Consider the following 21,629-nt stretch of genomic DNA (forward strand, 5'->3'; position numbering starts at 1 on the left):
GGCCCTGGCCAGTTTGTGCAGTGGTAGAGCATCAGCCCAGCCTGTGATAGTTCCAGATTCGATTCCCGGTCAGGGCACACTGGAGGAGGGACCATCTGCTTCTCCACCCCTCCCCCTCCACCTTTTCTCTCTCTCTCTCTTTTTCTTCCCCTCCCACAGCCATGGTTTGATTGGGTTGGGCAACTTGGCCTCAGGTGCTGGGATGGCTCCATGGCCTCCACCTCGAGCACTAAAATGGCTCCGGTTGCAACAGAGCAAGGTCCCCAGATGGGTAGAGCATCGCCCCCCAGTGGGCTTGCCAGCTGTGTCCCCGTCAGGGCACATGCAGGAGTCAGTCTCTCTGCCTCTCCTCCTCCTCCTAGAATGAATGAATTAATGAATGAATGATGAATGAATGAATTAGAACAGGTACTTGAAAGCAGAGGGACAGAAAAAGTTACGGCATGTAAACACGAAAAACAGGCAAACTGGCTTGGTGAGGCTAATAGAAAAATAAGATTTCAAAACAAAGAATATTCTTCCTAGAACGTTTTTCACCTGTTATTTTTCTGCCTCTTATCTTCTACCCTTTTTTTTTTTTTTTACAGGGACAGAGAGTCAGAGAGAGGGATAGATAGGGAGAGAGAGACAGGAACAGAGAGAGATGAAAAGCATCAATCATCAGTTTTTCATAGCGACACCTTAGCTCAGGGGTCGGGAACCTTTTTGGCTGAGAGAGCCATGAACGCCACAGATTTTAAAATGTAATTCCGTGAAAGCCATACAACAACCCGTGTACCTTACGCATTATCCAATAAAAATTTGGTGTTGTCCGGGGAGGACAGCTGTGATTGGCTCCAGCCAACTGTAACCATGAACATGAGCAGTAGGAAATGAATGGGTTGTAATACATGAGAATGTTTTATATATTTAACGTTTGTTTGTTTTTTTATTAAAGATTTGTCTGCGAGCCAGATGCAGCCATCAAAAGAGCCACATCTGGCTCGTGAGCCATAGATTCTCAACCCCTGCCTTAGCTGTTCATTGATTGCTTTCTCATATGTGCCTTGACTGCGGGCCTTCAGCATACAGAGTAACCCCTTGCTCGAGCCAGCAATCTTGGGTCCAAGCTGGTGAGCTTTCTGCTCAAGCCAGATGAGCCCACGCTCAAGCTGGCGACCTTGGGGTCTCGAACCAGGGTCCTCGGCATCGCAGTCTGATGCTCTATCCACTGCGCCACCACCTGGTCAGGTTCTACTCTTCCTTATATATAGGCTTAACTTAAACCCTCTCTCTGGGAAATCTGCTCTCACTCAGGATCCAGTCCTGTGGGCTCAAATAGCATCCTTATTTCTCCTTCTATTACACGTATTCCACTGTGTTTTCAGGATTTATGTGTCTCTGCTATATTTTAAATACTTTTGTGTCTGTAAGATCTGTGAAGGTCTGGCCTTTGGTGGCACAGGGGATAAAGCCTGGAATGCTGAGGTCGCCAGTTCGAAACCCTGGGCTTGCCTGGTCAAGACACATATGACGGTTGATGCTGCCTTCTCCTCTCCCCTTATCTCTCTCTCTCTCTTTCTCTCTCTCTCGCCTCCTTCTCTAAAATGAATAATTAAAATCTTTAAAAAGATGTTTTAAAGAAAAGATCTGTGAAGAACAGACTGTGTTATTCTGGGGTTTTCTTTCCCACTGTACTTCTTGCCCTTAACATAGTGCCTGGTGCACCTATAGTAAGTTCTCAGTAGATACTTGTTGGATGAATGAGTTACATAATGAATCAGTAAGAAATGTGTTAAGACTATAGGTTATATACAGAAACGTTTATAACTGCAAAATGAGGTCAAAAGAGTTTAATAGCTATAGGAAAGTTGGGGGAAAATCATAAAGCCTATTTTCTTTTTTAATCTAATGAGTAATTTTCCATTTATCTACCATAGACCTGAGTTGGTAGTGAAGAAACTACGATACTATGCAAGATTTATAGTAGTTTGTCTTCTTCTCAACAAAATGGATGTTGTGAAGGAGCTGGTGAAGGTAAATGTGCTTTAAAATAATTAAATATCTAATTTTGTATGGTTAATTTTGTTTTTTAAAAACAGATTTAAGGTTAAAATAATTTTTGCTGTATCTAAATCATTATAGCATTCAAAGTATGGTAACTTCTGATGAGGATAGTGATAAAAAATTTTTTCAGGCCCTGGCCGGTTGGCTCAGCGGTAGAGCGTTGGCCTAGCGTGCGGAGGACCCGGGTTCGATTCCCGGCCAGGGCACACAGGAGAAGCGCCCATTTGCTTCTCCACCCCTCCGCCGCGCTTTCCTCTCTGTCTCTCTCTTCCCCTCCCGCAGCCAGGGCTCCATTGGAGCGGGGATGGCCCGGGCGCTGGGGATGGCTCTGTGGCCTCTGCCTCAGGCGCTAGAGTGGCTCTGGTCACAACATGGCGACGCCCAGGATGGGCAGAGCGTCGCCCCCTGGTGGGCAGAGCGTCGCCCCTGGTGGGCGTGCCGGGTGGATCCCGGTCGGGCGCATGCGGGAGTCTGTCTGACTGTCTCTCCCTGTTTCCAGCTTCAGAAAAATGAAAAAAAAAAAAATTTTTTTTTTCAACTCTTTTCATTTTGCAAACACACACAGTGACCAGAAATAGTTATCTTAATTCCTTACTTTTGTCCCATCAGCATGTCTTATAGTTCACCATCCATCAGTGGATGGTTGGGAAATGCAAACAGAAGTTAAACTATTTAGTTTAAGAGAAAATACTTGAAACGTTAGGTCAAGAAAAAGGACTTGCTGTTTTACAAAAGTTTTGTGAAAGAGTTTGGTTATTTTCATCCCTTAGTGTGTCTACTACGTCAGTGTCTCCTTCACTAACTCGGGCACTCGGGACTCGCTGACCCCCTGTAAGGGGTGCACGCCGCACTCGCCACCCTCTGGGTGCAGGTGGGCATATCAGCCGGCACACTTCTTAACTTTTGGTACTCAAGTATAACATACTGGTTTTGACAAGTCCTCTTGTCTTCCTCCACTACTAGTTATTGTTAACTATTTCTGGATAAAACCAGCATGATATACATCCAAAGGAAATCAGCTAGACAGCATTAACTTTTTGAATGTTAAAAATTTGGGGTTTTACCTTTAAGAGTTTTATACCAATAAAGTCATTGCCGACATGGCACTGAATAAGGTAATGGTCTCTGTGGACTTCTATGAAGGTCTTACTGATACATAAATCTGGAGTTTTTGATTTTGAAATAAATCTATGTGGTTTTCATTCTTTGGTTTTGGTTATAATTGAGACTGCAGATTGATAACCAAACTTCTCAACTATCTCAGTTTCTGTCAGGAATATGGTACTATATAGCTGTCTTTTCTTTTCTTTGTGACATTTCACAATCAGGAATTGTCCGATGAAATTGAAGATTATACTCACCGCTTTAATACTGAAGATCAGGTGGAGTGGAACCTGGTGCTTCAAGAAGTCGCAGCTTTCATTGAGGTCAGTTTTTGAGAAGACAGCATGTCGTAGTTTTGAATAAGTAAATTCTCTGTAGTATATATTTTTATTGTATGTGTATATAAAGAAAGAATAAGTTATTCTACTGACATCTTGTCTTGGCCACCAACTGCTTACTGCTTTTCTCTCCAGGCAGACCCTGTGATGGTACTGAATGATGATAATACCATTGTCATCACTTCCAACCGCCTTGCGGAAACAGGAGCCCCCTTACTGGAGCAGGGCATGATTGTGGGACAGCTGTCTCTGGCTGACGCACTCATTATTGGTAATTGTAATAATCAGGTAAAGAATTGTGAAGGAATTATACTGAAAATCCACTTTGAAAAATAGTGCTTTTGCCCTGGCCGGTTGGCTCAGTGGTAGAGCGTCGGCCTGGCGTGCAGAAGTCCCAGGTTCAATTCCTGGCCAGGGCACACAGGAGAAGTGCCCATCTGCTTCTCCACCCCTCCCCCTCTCCTTCCTCTCTGCCTCTCTCTTCCCCTCCCACAGCCAAGGCTCCATTGGAGCAAAGTTGACCCGGGTGCTGAGGATGGCTCTGTGGCCTCCGCCTCAGGCGTTAGAGTGGCTCTGGTTGTGACAGAGCGACATCCCAGACGGGCAGAGCATCACCCCCTGGTGGGCGTGCCGGGTGGATCCTGGTCGGGCGTATGCAGGAGTCTGTCTGCCTGCCTTCCCGTTTCCATCTTTGGAAAAATACAAAAAAAAAAAAAAAGAAAAGAAAAAGAAAAGAAAAATAGTGCTTTCGATTATTACAGGATTATTATTTCCTTATAAATATCCTAACATCATTTGTGAGGAAATGATTAAATAAATTTTGCTATGTCTATCCATATATGAACTATGTTACAGTTATTTAAATGGTTTAGAAAGAATTTTTAATCACAAAGGAAGATACTCATAATATGGTAAGTGTAAACAGAATTATTTCATATCTTACAATGTCTGTTACGTATATGCATAGAAAAAAGACCAAGAAGAAATTCAATATTATAAAAGGTTTATCTCTGAATAGCAGAATTCTAGGTGATTTTTATTTTTTTCTTTACAACTATCTTTTCTTCTTTGCTTTTTTTACAAGTTTCTAAATCTGTATATTTTATAATCAGGCAAAAGGGGGGAGGGGTTATTTTTAAGTACATTTGTCAGAAGCACATTGCAAATATTTTTTTCATGACAGAATGGTCCCATGATGATGGTTTAATGTACTAGAAATGTAATTTATGGGAGATTATGGGCTATTTATCAGAAACGTCACCAGTGAATACATTTTTCTATATGCATTATTTATACAAGTTTTAATTTTAGATCCTTCCTTATACCTGTCATTTTTGATATTAACTTTTTGTAGTGCTTTTCCAACCATTAATTCACAAATTTCTAAATTAAAAGTTTAATTATAGTACCTGAAGTTCTATAGAAATATTACTCAAAATAGAGAAGGACACAGTCTTAAACATTATAAAGTACCAAATGAAGTGAAGAGGTTATGAAATATGGGCCACAGCCTTATTTTAGCCTCATTGTTTTTCTAAAAGTTAACATTTTTTATAGGACCTAATATAGGTCTCTGTTTACATGACTACTTTTATTTGTTTCTAAAAATACCTGAGATTAATGGATTGATAGTTCTATGGGTAGATTGAGAGATCTGTGATAAAGTAAATAGAAAAAGGTTAATGTTTTAGGATCTAGATAAGTGGCTTTCAACTTTTTTACACGTGGGGATTGGTGAAAATAGGCGGATTACTTTGGGGACCACTAAGGCAGAAATCTCCCTGATGATGGGGTCTGTAATCTTCATACGTCAGGGTGGTTAACTCACTCGTGGACCAGCCCAAAATTTCTGAAGGACTGGCCTTTGGACCAGCAGGTGAAAACCACTGACCTAGAGGATAAGCATGTGGGTGTCCCTGCATAATTCTTTCAGTCCTCTGTCTCTTGAAAATTTTGATAATAGCATACTGGAAAAGAAAATACCCAATGTCATCAAGTACACATGAATGTCAAGAATTATAATATGATTAAGCACTTCAAGGTCTGCATTCTGCATTAATGGTCAGGTTTGTTTCCCTTGCAGGTTAAGTTCAGTGAACTAACTGTTGACATGTTCCGGATGTTACAAGCCCTGGAGAGGGAGCCGATGAATTTAGCTTCCCAGATGAATAAGCCCGGAATGCAGGTATCTTCCCCCCACTTTTGCACATTTTGGCAACACTCTTCCTGTTTCTGCTGCCCATGGAATGTGATTATCAAACAAGTGCTGTGGGTGTGAATAGAGAGCTCTCTTGATGAAATACAGGAGATATAGATAAGCATAATAATAGTAACAAAAAGGTATTTGATGAAGAGGGTAGTAAAGAGAGGCATTGATGGTTCATCTGTCAAATGCAGCTGGCATATATGTTGTTTTCTATGTATAAATACAGGAATCAGCTGACAAGCCCACCAGGCGAGAAAACCCCCACAAGTATCTGCTCTACAAACCCACCTTCAGCCAACTGTACACATTCTTAGCAGCATCTTTTAAGGTATATATGATCCAGTATTTTTTACTATAGGGGAAAGTGCGCCCTCAATGGAATGTGAGAGTCACTCTTCCCTTTGAATATCTGAGTCAGGAATTTCGGTACTATATGAAATTGAAACTGCAGATGTTAAAAAACAAGAGCAGGTTGCATAAGCCTGTTACATATTCAAGCAGCTCGGAAATATTTTGGCCATTGGAAGAGCTATAAGGAGTAGGGAATTCCTCCCTAAGTCTAATACAGAAAGCCATAGAGGGAATTTTGTCCTTCAGACCTATAGTCAGGACTTTTACTTCTCCATTTCAAGTTTTCCAGAGAACATTCTCTAAACGATGGGAGTTTTTAAGTAGGGAATGTCTTCAAATTGCAACAGTTGCAGGTTATAGATTAATAATGAATCTCTGTTGTATAGATAGATGTTGCAAAAAACAAGAGAGACTCTTCTCTTGGAGAAGTAATAGGTTAGGTTTTTGTCCCCACAACTTTAAAATATCATGAGCTTTAAATAAAACTGTTATTATCCCTGTTTGTTGTTTTGTATATGTGATTTTTTTAAATTTCAGGAGCTGCCTGCCAATAGTGTGCTTCTGATTTACCTGTCAGCCACTGGCGTTTTCCCCACAGGTCGTTCTGATAGTGAAGGTACAATAAAGGAATGCTCCTGCTGTGAGCAGGGCTTGAATTCTCTTTATTTTCTACAAGACGGTGGCCCATAGCCCATAGACCATGTCCAGCTCTCTAGAGAGGCCCCAGATTGGAAACCTGGTCTCTTTGTTGAATTGGCAATCTTATAGATATCTCAGTGAATTCTATTTGCTGAAATAGTACACATTGATGTCTACAAATCATCAGCAAATTCACGTGCTCACTGTGTGCCTCACTATCAGCTTTGCCAAAAGCACACATATATATGAAATAACCAAGCCTGATGATCTACTTTGCATCATTGGGTTTTTCTGAGCTGCTAGTGCTTGAGGAAACCTGGTCAGCGGCTTCCTTGTGGCTGAAAGTCTTTGTAGAAATCAGTACACTTTTGTAACTGTGAAAGTTCAAGTCCTTGTCATGATTTTATTTTCTGTCCTTTCTTTATTTGGTTTTTATGGGTTCAACCTGTAAAATATTGGGATGCTGTTTCAGAATAAAAACTTAAAACTGTCCAGAATATATGCAGTTGGTCAGAATAGGTGAGTAACTGGGATGTAAATGAGGCATTTAAATCTTTGTCTGGACAAAGAAATATTTTTTAAACATTCTTAACATTTCCCTCCTCATCTGTTTGTTGAAATTTGCATTCCTTTATACAGTGCATGCCCCTATCATCTTCCTTGCATGACCTGCAGATCCTCTTCAAGTGTTAAAATGAAAACAAAACAAAATAAACCTCAGAGTCTTTTCAGTGCAGTGGCTTTTTAATTTTATTCAGTGAGAGGAGGGGAGGCAGAGAGAAAGACTCTCACATGCACCCTAACTGGGATCCACCCAGCAAGCCCACTAGGGGGTGATGCTCTGCCCATCTGGGATGTTGCTCTGTAACTGTTACTCAGCATCTGAGCTCTTCTTAGTGCCTGAGGTGGAGACCATGGAGCCATCCTCAACACCCAGGGCCAACTTACTCCAGTCGAGCCAGGGTTGCAAGAAGAGAAGAGAGAGAGAGAGAAGCAAGAGGGGGAGGGATGGGGAAGCAGATGAGCGCTTCTCCTGTGTGCACTGACTGGGAATTGAACCTGGGACATGCATACATTGGGCCAATGCTCTACCACTGAGCCAACTGGCCAGGGCAGTTTAGTGATTTTTTAAGGGGTAAACTGTAACAGCATTAAAAGTGATGTGAAATCATAAGCTAATTTTTTATAGTGAAGTTAGTGGTTTTATTTATATATATAATTATTTCCATGTCTTATCTACTGTTGAATCAGATTTTCTGGGCCACTGCTTAATGTATTGACCTCTTGTTTTACTTTTTCAAAGTGCAGTAGTATACAGTAGGTTCTAAATGAATAGTCCTCCAAGAGAGATTATTCCTAACAGCCCTCAGTTGCTGTTCCATTTAGACAAGAATTTAACTAACTGATATGATTAGTTGGAGATGGCTACTTCAAAACTAGAACTACAATGGTTGGTTTACTAATGATAATAATGGGTTTTTTTTACATGCTCCAATTTGGCACTTCTTTCCTAAAAATGAAGATATTGTTGATGAAAATTTTCAAGTTTTACTCCAAATTTTTCCTACATTTTACAATTAGTGGCTTACTTAAAATTATATTTAAAAGATTATTAGGACTTCAGTCTGCAATTTCTTACTTAGATAATTCTGTTCAACCTAAGATTTTAATTTTGCTTGAAATGTAAAGGTCATTTTGAGCATCCCAGATCTCCATCCTTTATTACCTAGAATAGTGGGATACAGTATCTTCTTGTTTTGTTTCTCATTATATTCTGTTTGAATAATTAAATGATTTTTTAAAATGTTGAAATAGGCAACATGCTGAAATCATTTAAATACTGCATTAAATGAGAATGTTAAATTTTTAAAATAATCAAAATGTTTTGTCATTATCTTCCACTTGTATCAGTGAGAGATTCACATAATACCTTTGAACATCAGAATAATGTTCCTCTCTGATTGAAGTCTAGGATTCTTCCCTTTGTTTTCATAGGTCCTTACGATTTCGGAGGGGTACTTACTAATAGTAACCGAGATATTATAAATGGAGATGCCATCCACAAACGAAATCAATCCCACAAAGAAATGCACTGGTATGTATTGTAATGTCTCTCCCTATTATAAAAATTATAGTTTTCTCTTATGAAATATTAAGTGAAATGGGGACATTTTCTAGTACTAGAAATATTCTCTTAAGCTACTTATTAATAGCACTTAGTAGATTCCACAATAATTTTGTCTCTGACTATCCTAGGAAATTAGAATTTGGGGCTTATATGTATATTTTTTAAAATTTTCATTTAGTATCAATTATATGTCAGGCACTTTTCAGTGAGCAAAATTACATTTAAATTGGAGGAGACTGTAAATATATACATACATAACATCAGGATTATGATACATGTTAATATCAATACAAACTTGTTAATATAAACTTCTATTGATTAATACAGCACAAATGAACTTAATTATGACTTTAAGTAGAATTCATCCATAAAAGTTGCTATTTTTTAAAGAACAACACATTCACTGGTTGAGCCATTATTGGCTCTAGAATTTCTGTAGTTGAGAGATAGCAATCTGGTTATGAAGGAAATGGACTTGTTTGAAACTGCATTTCTAATAGCACGTTGCCTAAAAATGTTAACTGTTTATATTAAAGAATGGGGAAGGGAGGGCAGACAGGAAGATGTTTCAAATTATATAAATATATATAAGAGCTGGCAGTCCCCTAAGCTATGGTTTGGTGCTGTCCCTGACTTTAGTTGTAAATGATTTATATTAGAAAAACTTGTATTTGAAATATATTGAGATTTGATGATATTGGTCACTGACACATTATTTTATATGTTTATATTTACAGTTACAACAGCATGTATCTATACACACACATTGTCCACTAAGCTTGAAAGAGCATGCATACCAAAATTGTGCCCTTCTTTTTAAAATTTTTTTAACTTACTGATTTTAGAAAGAGAAGAAGTGGGGGAAGGGGGGAGAGAGAGAGAGAGAGTATGTGTGTGTGACAGGACAGGAACATCGATCTGTTCCTGCATGTACCCTGACCAAGGATTGGACCGGCAACCTCTGCATTTCGGGATGATGCTCCAACCAACCGAGCTATCCAGCCAGGGCTGAAAATTGTGCCCTCCTTAAGCAGTGGCTCTCAAATACGTGTTACTAGACTTTAGCCTTTGGGTCCAGTAAGCCTCTGTAGGCCAGTGAATCTGTATGTTTAAGAAGCACCAAGCTGGCCCTGGCCGGTTGGCTCAGTGATAGAGCCTCGGCCTGGCGTGCAGAAGTCCCGGGTTCGATTCCTGGCCAGGGCACACAGGAGAAGCGCTCATCTGCTTCTCCACCCCTCCCCCTATCCTTCCTCTCTGTCTCTCTCTTCCCCTCCCACAGCCAAGGCTCCATTGGAGCAAAGATGGCCCAGGCGCTGGGGATGGCTCCATGGCCTCTGCCTCAGGCGCTAGAGTGGCTCTGGTCACAACAGAGCGACGCCCCGGATGGGCAGAGCATCCCCCCCGGTGGGCGTGCCGGGTGGATCCCGGTCAGGCGCATGCGGGAGTCTGTCTGACTGCCTCCCTGTTTCCAGCTTCAGAAAAATACAAAGAAAAAAAAAAGAAGAATAAAAGGGGAGCCCCCATTATTGTCTGCAATATTAAGATGTAGCTTGAAATATTACAAATCTTTAAAATAGGTATAGATTTTGAAAGACTCACTGAAATACAAATCTGGCTTTGTTGTTATATCTTTTTTTTCCAAAACATGTTTTTAAAGGGGCTTTTAGATTCCTAACAGGTGCCTAAATGCTGACTTCTGAGATTTTCACATTGTGTCTTTAGTCCATCTTCAAATATACAGACTTCTCTTTAGCTTGAATAGTCTTGAGCAGGGGTCCCCAAACTACGGCCCGCGGGCCACATGCAGCCCCCTGAGGCCATTTATCCGGCCCGCCGCACTTCCAGAAGGGGCACCTCTTTCATTGGTGGTCAGTGAGAGGAGCACATTGACCATCTCATTAGCCAAAAGCAGGTCCATAGTTCCCATTGAAATACTGGTCAGTTTGTTGATTTAAATTTACTTGTTCTTTATTTTAAATATTGTATTTGTTCCTGTTTTTGTTTTTTTTTTTTTTTTTTTTTACTTTAAAATAAGATATGTGCAGTATGCATAGGGATTTGTTCATAGTTTTTTTTATAGTCCGGCCCTCCAATGGTCTGAGGGACAGTGAACTGGCCCCCTGTGTAAAAAGTTTGGGGACCCCTGGTCTTGAGTAATAATTATCTTTGAATTTTTTCTCCAAATAAAACGATACAGACACTTTTTATCTTTTGCTTAACCTTTGTTTTTCTCTCGGTACTGCGATGAAAAGCAGGTGTGAGCAGGAAGAAAAACTCTTAAGTGAGGAAGAAAAACTCTAAGACTTGGCGGTGTAGTGATTCAGTCACTTATTGTTGTTTCCCCAGCCTCCATCCGGGAGACCTCTATCCTTTCACAAGGAAGCCCCTGTTTGTCATTGTGGACTCCTCCAACAGCGTCGCCTACAAGGTGAGTTCCGTGAGCGCTCTGGCACCTGTTAGACTTGATGGCGCCACACCCAGGCAACCAATCTGAACATTTGCCTTTTTATTTTGCTTTATTTTATTTCATTTTACACAGTTTGTATTTAGTCTTTCTTTTCTTTTGAGGTTGTGCATGCTAGTCAGGATCTGGTGCTATGAATAGAAACAAGAAGAAAACACATGAATGGACACTCAGTGGAAAATAATAAATCCTCCTGCAGGAAAAAAAAATGCAAGATTTTCAACATCTCTGGTGGAAGGTTTATTTTTGTTATATAACCCAGAATAATTTTCTTTTCTAGAGGTAGAAGTATGCGGGCACACTTTATTTTCTAGTTTTCAGACTTTTTACCCATCGACACACTGAGCTGCTAGATATTAAGTGAAATTTCTATCCCATGTTTTACAGTTACAGTCATTGAATATCAACATAAATTGTTTTAAATGCACTTATTTAAAAAATTTGTGACAATAAGTAAAAAGAGATGACCCTGAATACTGAAATAAGTAACAGGGAATCGAACTTGAAAACCCTTTATCTTCTTTTTTGCTATCAAAGTAGTGTTTTTCAATGATTCTATAAAGAATGTCAGCAGCAAAACACTTTTGAAGTAGGGTATTAGAGTTCAAAGTATAGTAATTTACAGGAAAATGAAAACGGAATTTTTGGAGTCTTTTGTATGTAGTTGGAATATTTCATTAGTGAACAATATGTTCAGAAATATGCTGGAATCTGCATATTAAAACTGCCAATTAAAACTATTTCAGTTGTGGGTGTTCATATGATTAGACAGAGAGGCAAGCATTGGTAAGCTTCTTTCACGAGGCAGCAGTGATGTTTGGCAGCCCAGAGAGCTGACCCCAAGCATATGTTTCCCATCTAATTTTCATGTTTGGTTACACTTTTTAAAGTCTGAATTCCAAGAGTATCCAACCCACCCTATACTTTTCAGCATATTCCCTGCTACCTATTTTGTCAGGTTTAACATTGCAACTTTGATTTTTGTGAAAATTAGTTGTATGCTTTCTTAAATCACCTGTGAGTTGTTTTTAATCTTTTTAGAAGGGGTGAGAGATTGCTGAAGGAAAAGGTTTATGAGCTATCCCATTTAAAGGTAGACAGCCAGAGAAGGATAGGCCTTTTGTGCCTTCACAGAATTCAAAGGAAGCAGTCTGTGTCTTTGTCAATGAGAAGGAACTGTTTGTGACAGTTAAGGATGTGACAGGATATGTTGATGCCCCAGGTCAAGCGCATTGCTTATATACTCCAGCGTGCATTGAGACTATTTTAGCAATCTAGTAATTGCTCTTAATTTAATTGGATATTATTTGATAGCACCATTGGCTACTGATTTTTAAAAAACACCACTGTGCATACTTGGAAATGTTACTTAATTATGTACCATGATTTACTTCTAGATTTTAGTATTCTGACACCCAGGATAACAGTGGAGTAATAGGAAGGGTTGTTGTGGGATTTTTTTTTTGTCTGTTTGCTTTTGATGGCATATGCAGTATAACTCCTCTAAAAAATTAAATTGGCCAGAACATACTGATTTTCAGAAATGAAATGGGAGGCCATGTGCAGTAGGCAAATCAGAGCATGGCACAGACCAATTTGATCTTTTTAGGAATTGGTACCATTTAACGCCTCTAAATTAAGTATGCAGCTCGGTATTGACATACGAAGGTATCTGATATTTATTTTTTCCACAAAGCATGTGTAAAAAGTCTTAAACTGCCTTTTTGCAAGTTCCTAATGAAAAAGGAGAGAGCTGTGAGTCTGATGAATTATTTCTTGAGTTCCTGCTTTGCTGTGTATGTCTCATACTTGTGAATGTTTTATGAACATATATGTTTTTTAAATGCATCTTCATCTATAAACAAACATTTCATGTAGATTTCTCCATTTAAATACTACATTTTTATTTTTATCAAAGTAACTCATGCATATAGTAGTATAAAGCTATAGTTCTCAACTCTCTCTGTGCATCAGAAACATTCAGAGCCCTTTTCAAAACTGCTTGTCCCAGGGCCCCAACCCCTGTGACTGTTCTTCACTGGGAGTGGGGGGGGGGGGGGGTCAGGTGTCTGTATAATTCCAGTGTGCTGTAAGAGCAAGAACAAGTGTGAGCAAGTTCCACCAGCTGTTACTGAAAACTGCAGTTTTCTGCTCTCTTGCACCACCCCTTTTTCTTCTTTCCAAAGGCCATCATTTATATACAGCGTGTCCGTAAAGTCATGGTGCACTTTTGACCGGTCACAGGAAAGCAACAAAAGATGATAGAAATGTGAAATCTGCACCAAATAAAAGGAAAACTCTCCCAGTTTCATACCTATTCAGTGCAGTTCAATGTGGGCTCACGCATAGATTTTTTAGGGCTCCTTAGGGAGCTATCCCGTATAGCCTCTACAGACTTGTCACTGACTGATGGCCTACCAGAACGGGGTTTCTCCACCAAACTGCCGGTTTCCTTCAACTGCTTATCCCACCGAGTAATGTTATTCCTATGTGGTGGCGCTTCATTATAAACGCGCTGATATTCATGTCGCACTTTGGTCACGGATTCGAATTTAGCGAGCCACAGAACACACTGAACTTTCCTCTGTACCGTCCACATCTTGCCTGGCATGGCGTGGGCTGCTCCGCTGTATACACGGTGTTACGTCATCATCTGCGCATGCGCACATGCTGCCACATCATCCTACAGAAACTGAGGGGGTGTTCCTTTTATTTGGTGCAGATTTCACATTTCTATCGTCTTTTGTTGCTTTCTTGTGACCGGTCAAAAGTGCACCATGATTTTGTGAACACAGTGTATATTTTTTAGCTGGTTATTTTGGTATTTAACCATCTTTTTTTCTAAATAACATGCTGGTATTGATTTTTATTTTTTATTTTTTAAAGAGACAGAGAGAGTCAGAGAGAGGGATAGGTAGGGACAGACAGGCAGGAACGGAGAGAGATGAGAAGCATTAATCATCAGTTTTTTGTTGTGAGACCTTAGTTGTTCAATGATTGCTTTCTCATATGTGCCTTGACCGCGGGCCTTCAGCAGACCAAGTAACCCCTTGCTCGAGCCAGTCAGTGACCTTGGGTCCAAGCTGGTGAGCTTTTGCTCAGACCAGATGAGCCCGTGCTCAAGCTGGTGACCTCGGGGTCTCGAACCTGGGTCTTTCGCTTCCCAGTTCAACACTCTATCCACTGCGCCACCGCCTGGTCAGGCAGGTATTGATATTTCTTGAGTGTTCAGTTTTAGGCATTATGTATTGATTATGGAAGAGCAGTGTAGCTTCCTTTCCTCTTCCCAGCCCCAACTCACATTTATACCTTTTACATGCTTTAATCCACACAGTAAATTTATATCATAATTTTTAGTCACTATTTAGTGCTTATATTATTATTATTATTTTTTTTTTACAGAGACAAAGTCTGAGAGAGGGATAGATAAGGACAGATAGGAACGGAGAGAGATGAGAAGCATCAATCATCAGTTTTTTGTTCCGACACCTTAGTTGTTCATTGATTGCTTTTTCATATGTGCCTTGACCCTGAGCCTTCAGCAGACCGACTTACTTCTTGCTCGAGTCAGCGACCTTGGGTCCAAGCCGGTGAGCTTTGCTCAAACCAGATGAACCTGTGCTCAAGCTGGCGACCTCAGGGTCTTGAACCTGGGTCCTCCGTATCCCAATCCGACGCTCTATCCACTGTGCCACTGCCTGGTCAGGCTAATGCTTATATTATTTTGAATATAAAGTGCTTTCAACAACTAAGCCACATAGTAAACTTTTTTTTTCATATGCAACTTTCTACTTTCCCTGGAGCAAATAATTATCTATCTCTACTCCTTTTTTTTTTTTCTGAACTGATAACTAATTCAAACCCAATTTTCTTACCAATTGTCCAAATATTTTTCAGATGGGTCAGATGCATTAGTCTTAATTTTATGTTCATGATGAATTATCTCCCAGAGCCTCTGAACTGGAGCCCTCTCCACCTCCACGTGCTGCGCAGCTCCTACCCCAGAGGCCTTTCTTTGTTATCGGGAGAAATTTATTTTATGCGTGTGTGTGTGTGTGTGTGTGTGTGTGACAGAGACAGACCGACAGACAGAGGGACAGATAGGGACAGACAGACAGGAAGGGAGAGATGAGAAGCATCCATTCTTTTTTTGCAGCTTCTTAGTTGTTCCTTGATTGCTTTCTCATATGTGCCTTGACCAGGGGGCTACAGCAAAGCGAGTGACCCCTTGCTTGAGCCAGTGACCTTGAGCTTCAAGCCAGCAACGTTGGGCTTCAAGACAGCAGCCTTGGGTTCAGGCCAGGAACTATGTGGTCATGTCTATTTATCCCATGCTCAAGCCAGCAACCCCGCACTCAAGCCAGTGACCTTGTGGTTTCGAACCTGGGTTCTCTGTGTCCCCAGTCCGACGCTCTATCCACTGCGCCACCACCTGGTCAGGCTCTCTTGAAAATTCATCTCTCTTCTGTGTTGGATCTCTGTTTCCTCAGTCCTTTGTCTGACTCTTGGACATTTACTCTCTCATTTTCTTATTTTATTTTTTTACATATTTTATTTATTTTATTTATTCATTTTAGAGAGGAGAAAGATAGAGAAAGAGATAAAAGAAAGAGAAGGCAAAGAGAGCTTCCACTGATTCCTTCCCTTCCATTTTTTCTGTTCTGTCTTTTGGCAGCTTTTGTCATTCACATATTAGACGTTCTGGTCTAATCCTCTGATTTTCTTGCCCTTTATTTGCCATCTTCTAGTCTCTTTGCTCTTTAGGAAGTGCCATTGCCTTTATCTTCTGACCATATTAAGATTTTTTATTTGTTCTTTAGATGTTTCTTTTATAAAAAATATAGATGTAAAATATAGGTGTGTATAAAACATATGCATACACATGAATAATTATCTTGGTTTTTATCCTGGTTGAAATATGATCTCTCATGGACAAGAGTATGGTGATTACCAGGGGTGGGGGGAGGGAGGACACAGGAGGGAAGGAGAAAGAGGGTTAGGGGGAGGGGGAGGGGCACAGAGAAAACTAGATAGAGGGTGACGGAAGACAATCTGACTCTGGGCGAGGGGTATGCAACATAATTTAATGACAAGATAACCTAAACATGTTTTCTTTGAATATATGTACCCTGATTTATTAATGTCATCCCATTAACATTAATAAAAATATATTTAAAAAAAAAAGAAATATGATCTCTTACCTTTGAGAGTATCAGTGATCATTTTATTTATTTATTTATTTTTTCAGTGATCATTTTAAAAGTTCTCCCTGCTATCTGTTTCTTCCATGATGTATTTCTGTTTGTTTTTACCTTTGTATGTTATATAAGAGACTTTCCCTTGCCTATCTGCTCAGCAGGTTTAAGAGGAGAAATTAGAATAATGTCAAAATCTCTGACATTGTGGATAGGGCTTGTCAGACTGAGCTGCTCAGCGTGATAGTCTAGCTGGACCAGTTAGCTGGGTAGGTCTGTGTTCATGGTCTGGTCATATTCCCCAGAGCAGACTTCACTATTCTGCCTGCAATATGAAGGTCTGTCAGCATTAAGCAGCTATGTTTTCCCTAAGTCTCCCTGTGTGTGTTTGTACTTGTATGCACATGTATCTTTATGTCCCCAGTGCCTCACACTTAAAAGAGTCTTAATAAATATATATTAAATGATTAAGTGAAGATAGGTACTATATATTATCCTTATAGGTGAGGAAACCTGTGGAGGTTAAGTAATTTGCCTAACTGATTCCCGTGGTCTTCCACACTTAGGCAAAGAGGAGCCGGTGTGCTAGTCTGAGGCTCTTTGCAGAAGAGTGATTGAAATGTCCGACCTGTGTAACAAGAATGGCTGCATACAGTGTGGCTCTCGGGTTTCCATTGCGGACTAGGCCAGTGGAAGCGGCCTTATCTGTAGTAGTGCGGGACCAGTGTGAGAGGGAAAATCCCTCAGTCGTTTTGAACACTTCTATAATTCTGCTTTCTTTTCTTGAAAGAAGAAAATCTTTTGAGTGTTTAAATAATGACGACAAGGCTGGATCCTTGCCAGTGAACGTGACTTCGTTTGTCAGAACCGTCATCTTTATCTAAACAGACTTGTCCTGTGTGACTGATGACTGCAGGTGGCCGCAGTCAAGGCATTTGCCCTCAAAGCAAGATTATGTAAGAGCGCTTCTGTGGGTCAGCCTCCCTCTTCCGTGTCATCCCTGCTCCTTCGCCAGTGTTCGCCATTCTGCACTTACACTGTGATGGGTAACCTATTGGGACTTGGCAGATTTCTTGAAGTGGTAGGTTGTAGTTTTCCATTGTTGCTGGGAAATCCTCAGCCACTGATTGTCTCCTCAGATACAGGCTATGCCCTCGCTTCTCTCCTTCTCTCTCGTCTCCTTCTGGAACTTTGATTATTGATGCACATAGCTTTCTTACCATCTTCCACACCTCTTGACTTCTTTATTTTCCATCCTTTTTTTCTCTGACTGAGATTTGGATAATTTCTGAGCTATCTTTCAGTTTACAGATTCTTTCCTCAGCTGTGACTAACTTGCTATTAAACCCATTTATTAAGTTTTATAAATTGGTTGTGGTAATTTTCATCTCTAGAAGTTCCGTTTGGTTCTTTTTAAAATAACCCATTACTCTTTTTATAGTGTCCTACTTTATATTTTCAAGTTTGTTCTATATTAGTTTAAACTTAATAAGCATACTTATCTTATTGTTTCTTGTCTGTCTCATAATTCTTATACTTGAAATCTGCTTTTGCTGCTTAAAGGCACCCTTAGCTAGTTCTGTATCCTTGTATGCTTGCTTGTCTTTGACTTGTTTCTTCTCATCCTTCAAATTATTTGTGGGAATTCACTGAGCCCAAGAATGGAGCACTTTTATGCAGAGAGGGCTGTGTTGCTTTGCTGGATAGATCCCCGAGGCACTCCTGTGCAGGGACCCGGTTTGGGGCGCTACTGAGTGGTGTGAATCTGGGCCACAAATATGCTCAGGGTTGATTTATAGTTAAAACTCTCAGAGGCTCTTGTTTTTGTCTTGTTTGTCTCTGCTCAACACCAAATTTTCTTGCGGTCCCCTGAGGAATAGCTGTCAGGGAAAGAAGGTGTGAAGTTTGTTTTGGTTGATCCTTACCCTAGGGCTGTAGCCCTTTGGGATTCTAATCTAACGGACAATTTTCTATTAGACTCCCATTTTAGGCAAAACCTCAGCTCTGACTTCTGTTCCCTTCTTTGGGCAAGGCCTTTAAAACCTAAATTCGAGTTGCTCGATGACCTCAGGAGAAAGAGCTCTGGAGTCAGCTGATTGTCTTAGTCTCCTCTGTTGGCTTCACCCAACTCCTCCTCCCCTCCCACCCCACATTCATTTCAGGAAATCCTCTTCTCCAGCCAGTCTGTCCAAAATCTACCACCACCATGGCTGTCACCGTGCGCCATGCCTCCGTCGCCTCTCCCCTGAATTATTGCAGTAGCTTACTACCCAGTCTCCTTCCCTCTCCCCTGCCTCCCTCCAGCATGGGCATGTACATGAGATCATGTCACTTCTCTACCCAAAACCTCCTAGCCCTCCTCTCACTCAGAGTAAAGGTGTGTGTTACCTGCCCTCACACACCTCACTCCTTTCAAGTGCATCTCTGTCGCCCATCTCCTTGTCACTCAGTCACACTGAAGGGGCGGATTAAGGTCGGTTGAGGCCCCGGGCACAGAAGAAAATACTGGGCTCAAAAAAAAGAGAGAGCCTGACCTGTGGTGGCGCAGTGGATAAAGCGTCAACCTGGAAATGCTGAGGTCGCCGGTTCGAAACCCTGGGCTTGCCTGGTTCAAGGCACATATGGGAGTTGATGCTTCCAGCTCCTCCTCCCTTCTCTCTCTGTCTTCCTCTCCTCTCTCTCCCTCTCTGTCTCTCTCTCTCCCTCTCTCCTCTCTAAAAATGAATGAATGAATAAATAAATAAGAGAGAGAGACAGGGAAAATAAAAATACATGTTAACCATGTTTTTAAATAAGTAAAAAAAGCCCTGGCCGGTTGGCTCAGCGGTAGAGCGTCGGCCTAGCGTGCGGAGGACCCGGGTTCGATTCCCGGCCAGGGTACACAGGAGAAGCGCCCATTTGCTTCTCCACCCCTCTGCCGCGCTTTCCTCTCTGTCTCTCTCTTCCCCTCCCGCAGCCAAGGCTCCATTGGAGCAAAGATGGCCTGGGCGCTGGGGATGGCTCTGTGGCCTTTGCCTCAGGCGCTAGAGTGGCTCTGGTCGCAACATGGCAACGCCCAGGATGGGCAGAGTATCGCCCCCTGGTGGGCAGAGCTTCGCCCCCTGGTGGGCATGCCGGGTAGATCCCAGTCGGGCGCATGCGGAGTCTGTCTGACTGTCTCTCCTTGTTTCCAGCTTCAGAAAAAATGAAAAGGAAAAAAATTAAAAATAAAAATAAGTAAAAAATATTATGTACTATTAATGTTAAAAATTGCACATATGAAACCAAACTTGGTGTCATTAGAAAAAAGGGTAAAGTTGAGGTTTTGCAGGGCCCTTCAGAAGTCGGGGCCCAGGGCGCATGCCCGGTGAGCCTGCCGTTAAATCTGCCTCTGCTCCTCAGACATACCTAGCTGTCTTCTGCTTGGTCTCTTTGTGTCCCGTGCCTTGAATCCTCTTCAGAGATTCCCACAGTGTACTTCAGGTGTTTGACCAACTGAAGCCTCTTCATAGGGTCTTCCCTAATTGCCATAAATCATATGCCTCCACAGCACTTTTTTTTTTAAGATTTTATTTATTGATTTTAGAGAGAGAAGAGAGAGGGAGAAAGGGGCAGAGGGAGGAGCAGGAAGCATCAACTCTTAGTAGTTGCTTCTTTTTTTTTTTTTTTCTTTCTTTCTTTCTTCTGAAGCTGGAAACGAGGAGAGAAAGTCAGACAGACTCCCGCATGCGCCCGATCGGGATCCACCCGGCACGCCCACCAGGGGCAACGCTCTGCCCACCAGGGGGCAATGCTTTGCCCCTTTGGGGCGTCGCTCTGCCGCGACCAGAGCCACTCTAGCGCCTGGGGCAGAGGCCAAGGAGCCATCCCCAGCGCCCAGGCCATCTTTGCTCCAATGGAGCCTTGGCTGCGGAAGGGGCCGGGAATCAAACCCGGGTCCCCCGCACGCCAGGCCGACGCTCTACCGCTGAGCCAACCGGCCAGGGCCAGTAGTTGCTTCTTATATGTGCCTTGACCGGGCAAGCCCAGGTTTTCAAACCGGCAACCTCAGCAACATCACTTTATCCACTACACCACCACAGGTCAAGAGAGTTTTTAAAAAATCTTTTGTTTACTGCTATATCTCCAGCATCTAGAACAGTGTCTAATCCATAGGTTCAGTGAGTATTTATTGAACAAAAGAGATCTTAAAAAAGGGACCCTATGTACTGTTTTAAGGTTATAAGATGTTTTAAAATCTTGGTTAAATAGATAATTTCCTGAGAGAAAAACATCTAATGGCCATAAGAAAGAAATCTGAAAAGCCTAATCACAGGGTATGAAATAGAGGAGAGCGATCATAGTTATCTTCTTTTCTCCACAAGGAAGGCTGTAGCCCTTTTGGATTTACCATTACATACTTTTTTTTTTTTTTAATTTTTCTGAAGCTGGAAACGGGGATGCAGTCAGACAGACTCCCGCAAGCGCCCAACTGAGATCCACCCGGCATGCCCACCAGGGGGCGATGCTCTGCCCATCTGGGGTGTTGCTCTGTTGCGACCAGAGTTATTCTAGCACCTGAGGCAAAGGCCACAGAGCCATCCTCAGTGCCCGGGCCAACTTTGCTCCAATGGAGCCTCGGCTGCGGGAAGGAAAGAGAGAGACAGAGAGGAAGGAGAAGGGGAGGGGCAGAGAAGCAGATGGGCACTTCTCCTGTGTGCCCTGGCCGGGAATCGAACCCAGGACTCCTGCACGCCAGGCTGATGCTCTACCACTGAGCCAACCAGCCAGGGCCTTACATACTTTTAACTTTAAAAATGAAATACACAATTCTAGGGCATACTACCCAATTCATTCTATAGTAATTAGGCCACAAGGCACATGTATGACCTTGAACGTGTCCTTGGTCTTTTCTGAACCTCTTTTCCTTTCTCTGTAAAATAGGTTGACAATACTGATCTTACAGGATTAAGATTACAGGTTAGGATTTAAGCAGCCTGAGATAGTCCTTGAAGAGTAGGTTAGGCCTGACCAGGCAGTCGCGCAGTGGATAGAGCATTGGACTGGGATGTGGAAGACCCAGGTTCGAGACCCCGAGGTTGCCAGCTTGAGCCCAAGGTCGCTGGCTCGAGCAAGGGGTTACTCGGTCTGCTGAAGGCCTGCGGTCAAGGCACATATGAGAAAGCAATCAATGAACAAC

General features: G+C 41.7%; 1 protein-coding gene across 2 annotated transcripts in view; it reads left to right on the plus strand.

Annotated features, from left to right (window-relative positions):
• The window catches only part of SCAI (suppressor of cancer cell invasion), a 132,382-nt gene that overhangs the window by 87,159 nt on the left and 23,594 nt on the right, over positions 1 to 21,629 (plus strand). For both annotated transcript variants that reach the window (XM_066367169.1, XM_066367170.1), the window contains exons 7-14: positions 1,920 to 2,016; positions 3,375 to 3,473; positions 3,624 to 3,776; positions 5,572 to 5,673; positions 5,921 to 6,022; positions 6,583 to 6,661; positions 8,680 to 8,779; positions 11,159 to 11,240. In XM_066367169.1, the coding sequence (XP_066223266.1) occupies positions 1,920 to 2,016; positions 3,375 to 3,473; positions 3,624 to 3,776; positions 5,572 to 5,673; positions 5,921 to 6,022; positions 6,583 to 6,661; positions 8,680 to 8,779; positions 11,159 to 11,240 (814 nt within the window). The remainder of the gene's footprint in view (positions 1 to 1,919; positions 2,017 to 3,374; positions 3,474 to 3,623; positions 3,777 to 5,571; positions 5,674 to 5,920; positions 6,023 to 6,582; positions 6,662 to 8,679; positions 8,780 to 11,158; positions 11,241 to 21,629) is intronic.

Source organism: Saccopteryx leptura, chromosome 2, assembly GCF_036850995.1.
Source record: "Saccopteryx leptura isolate mSacLep1 chromosome 2, mSacLep1_pri_phased_curated, whole genome shotgun sequence".
NCBI lineage: Eukaryota > Metazoa > Chordata > Mammalia > Chiroptera > Emballonuridae > Saccopteryx > Saccopteryx leptura.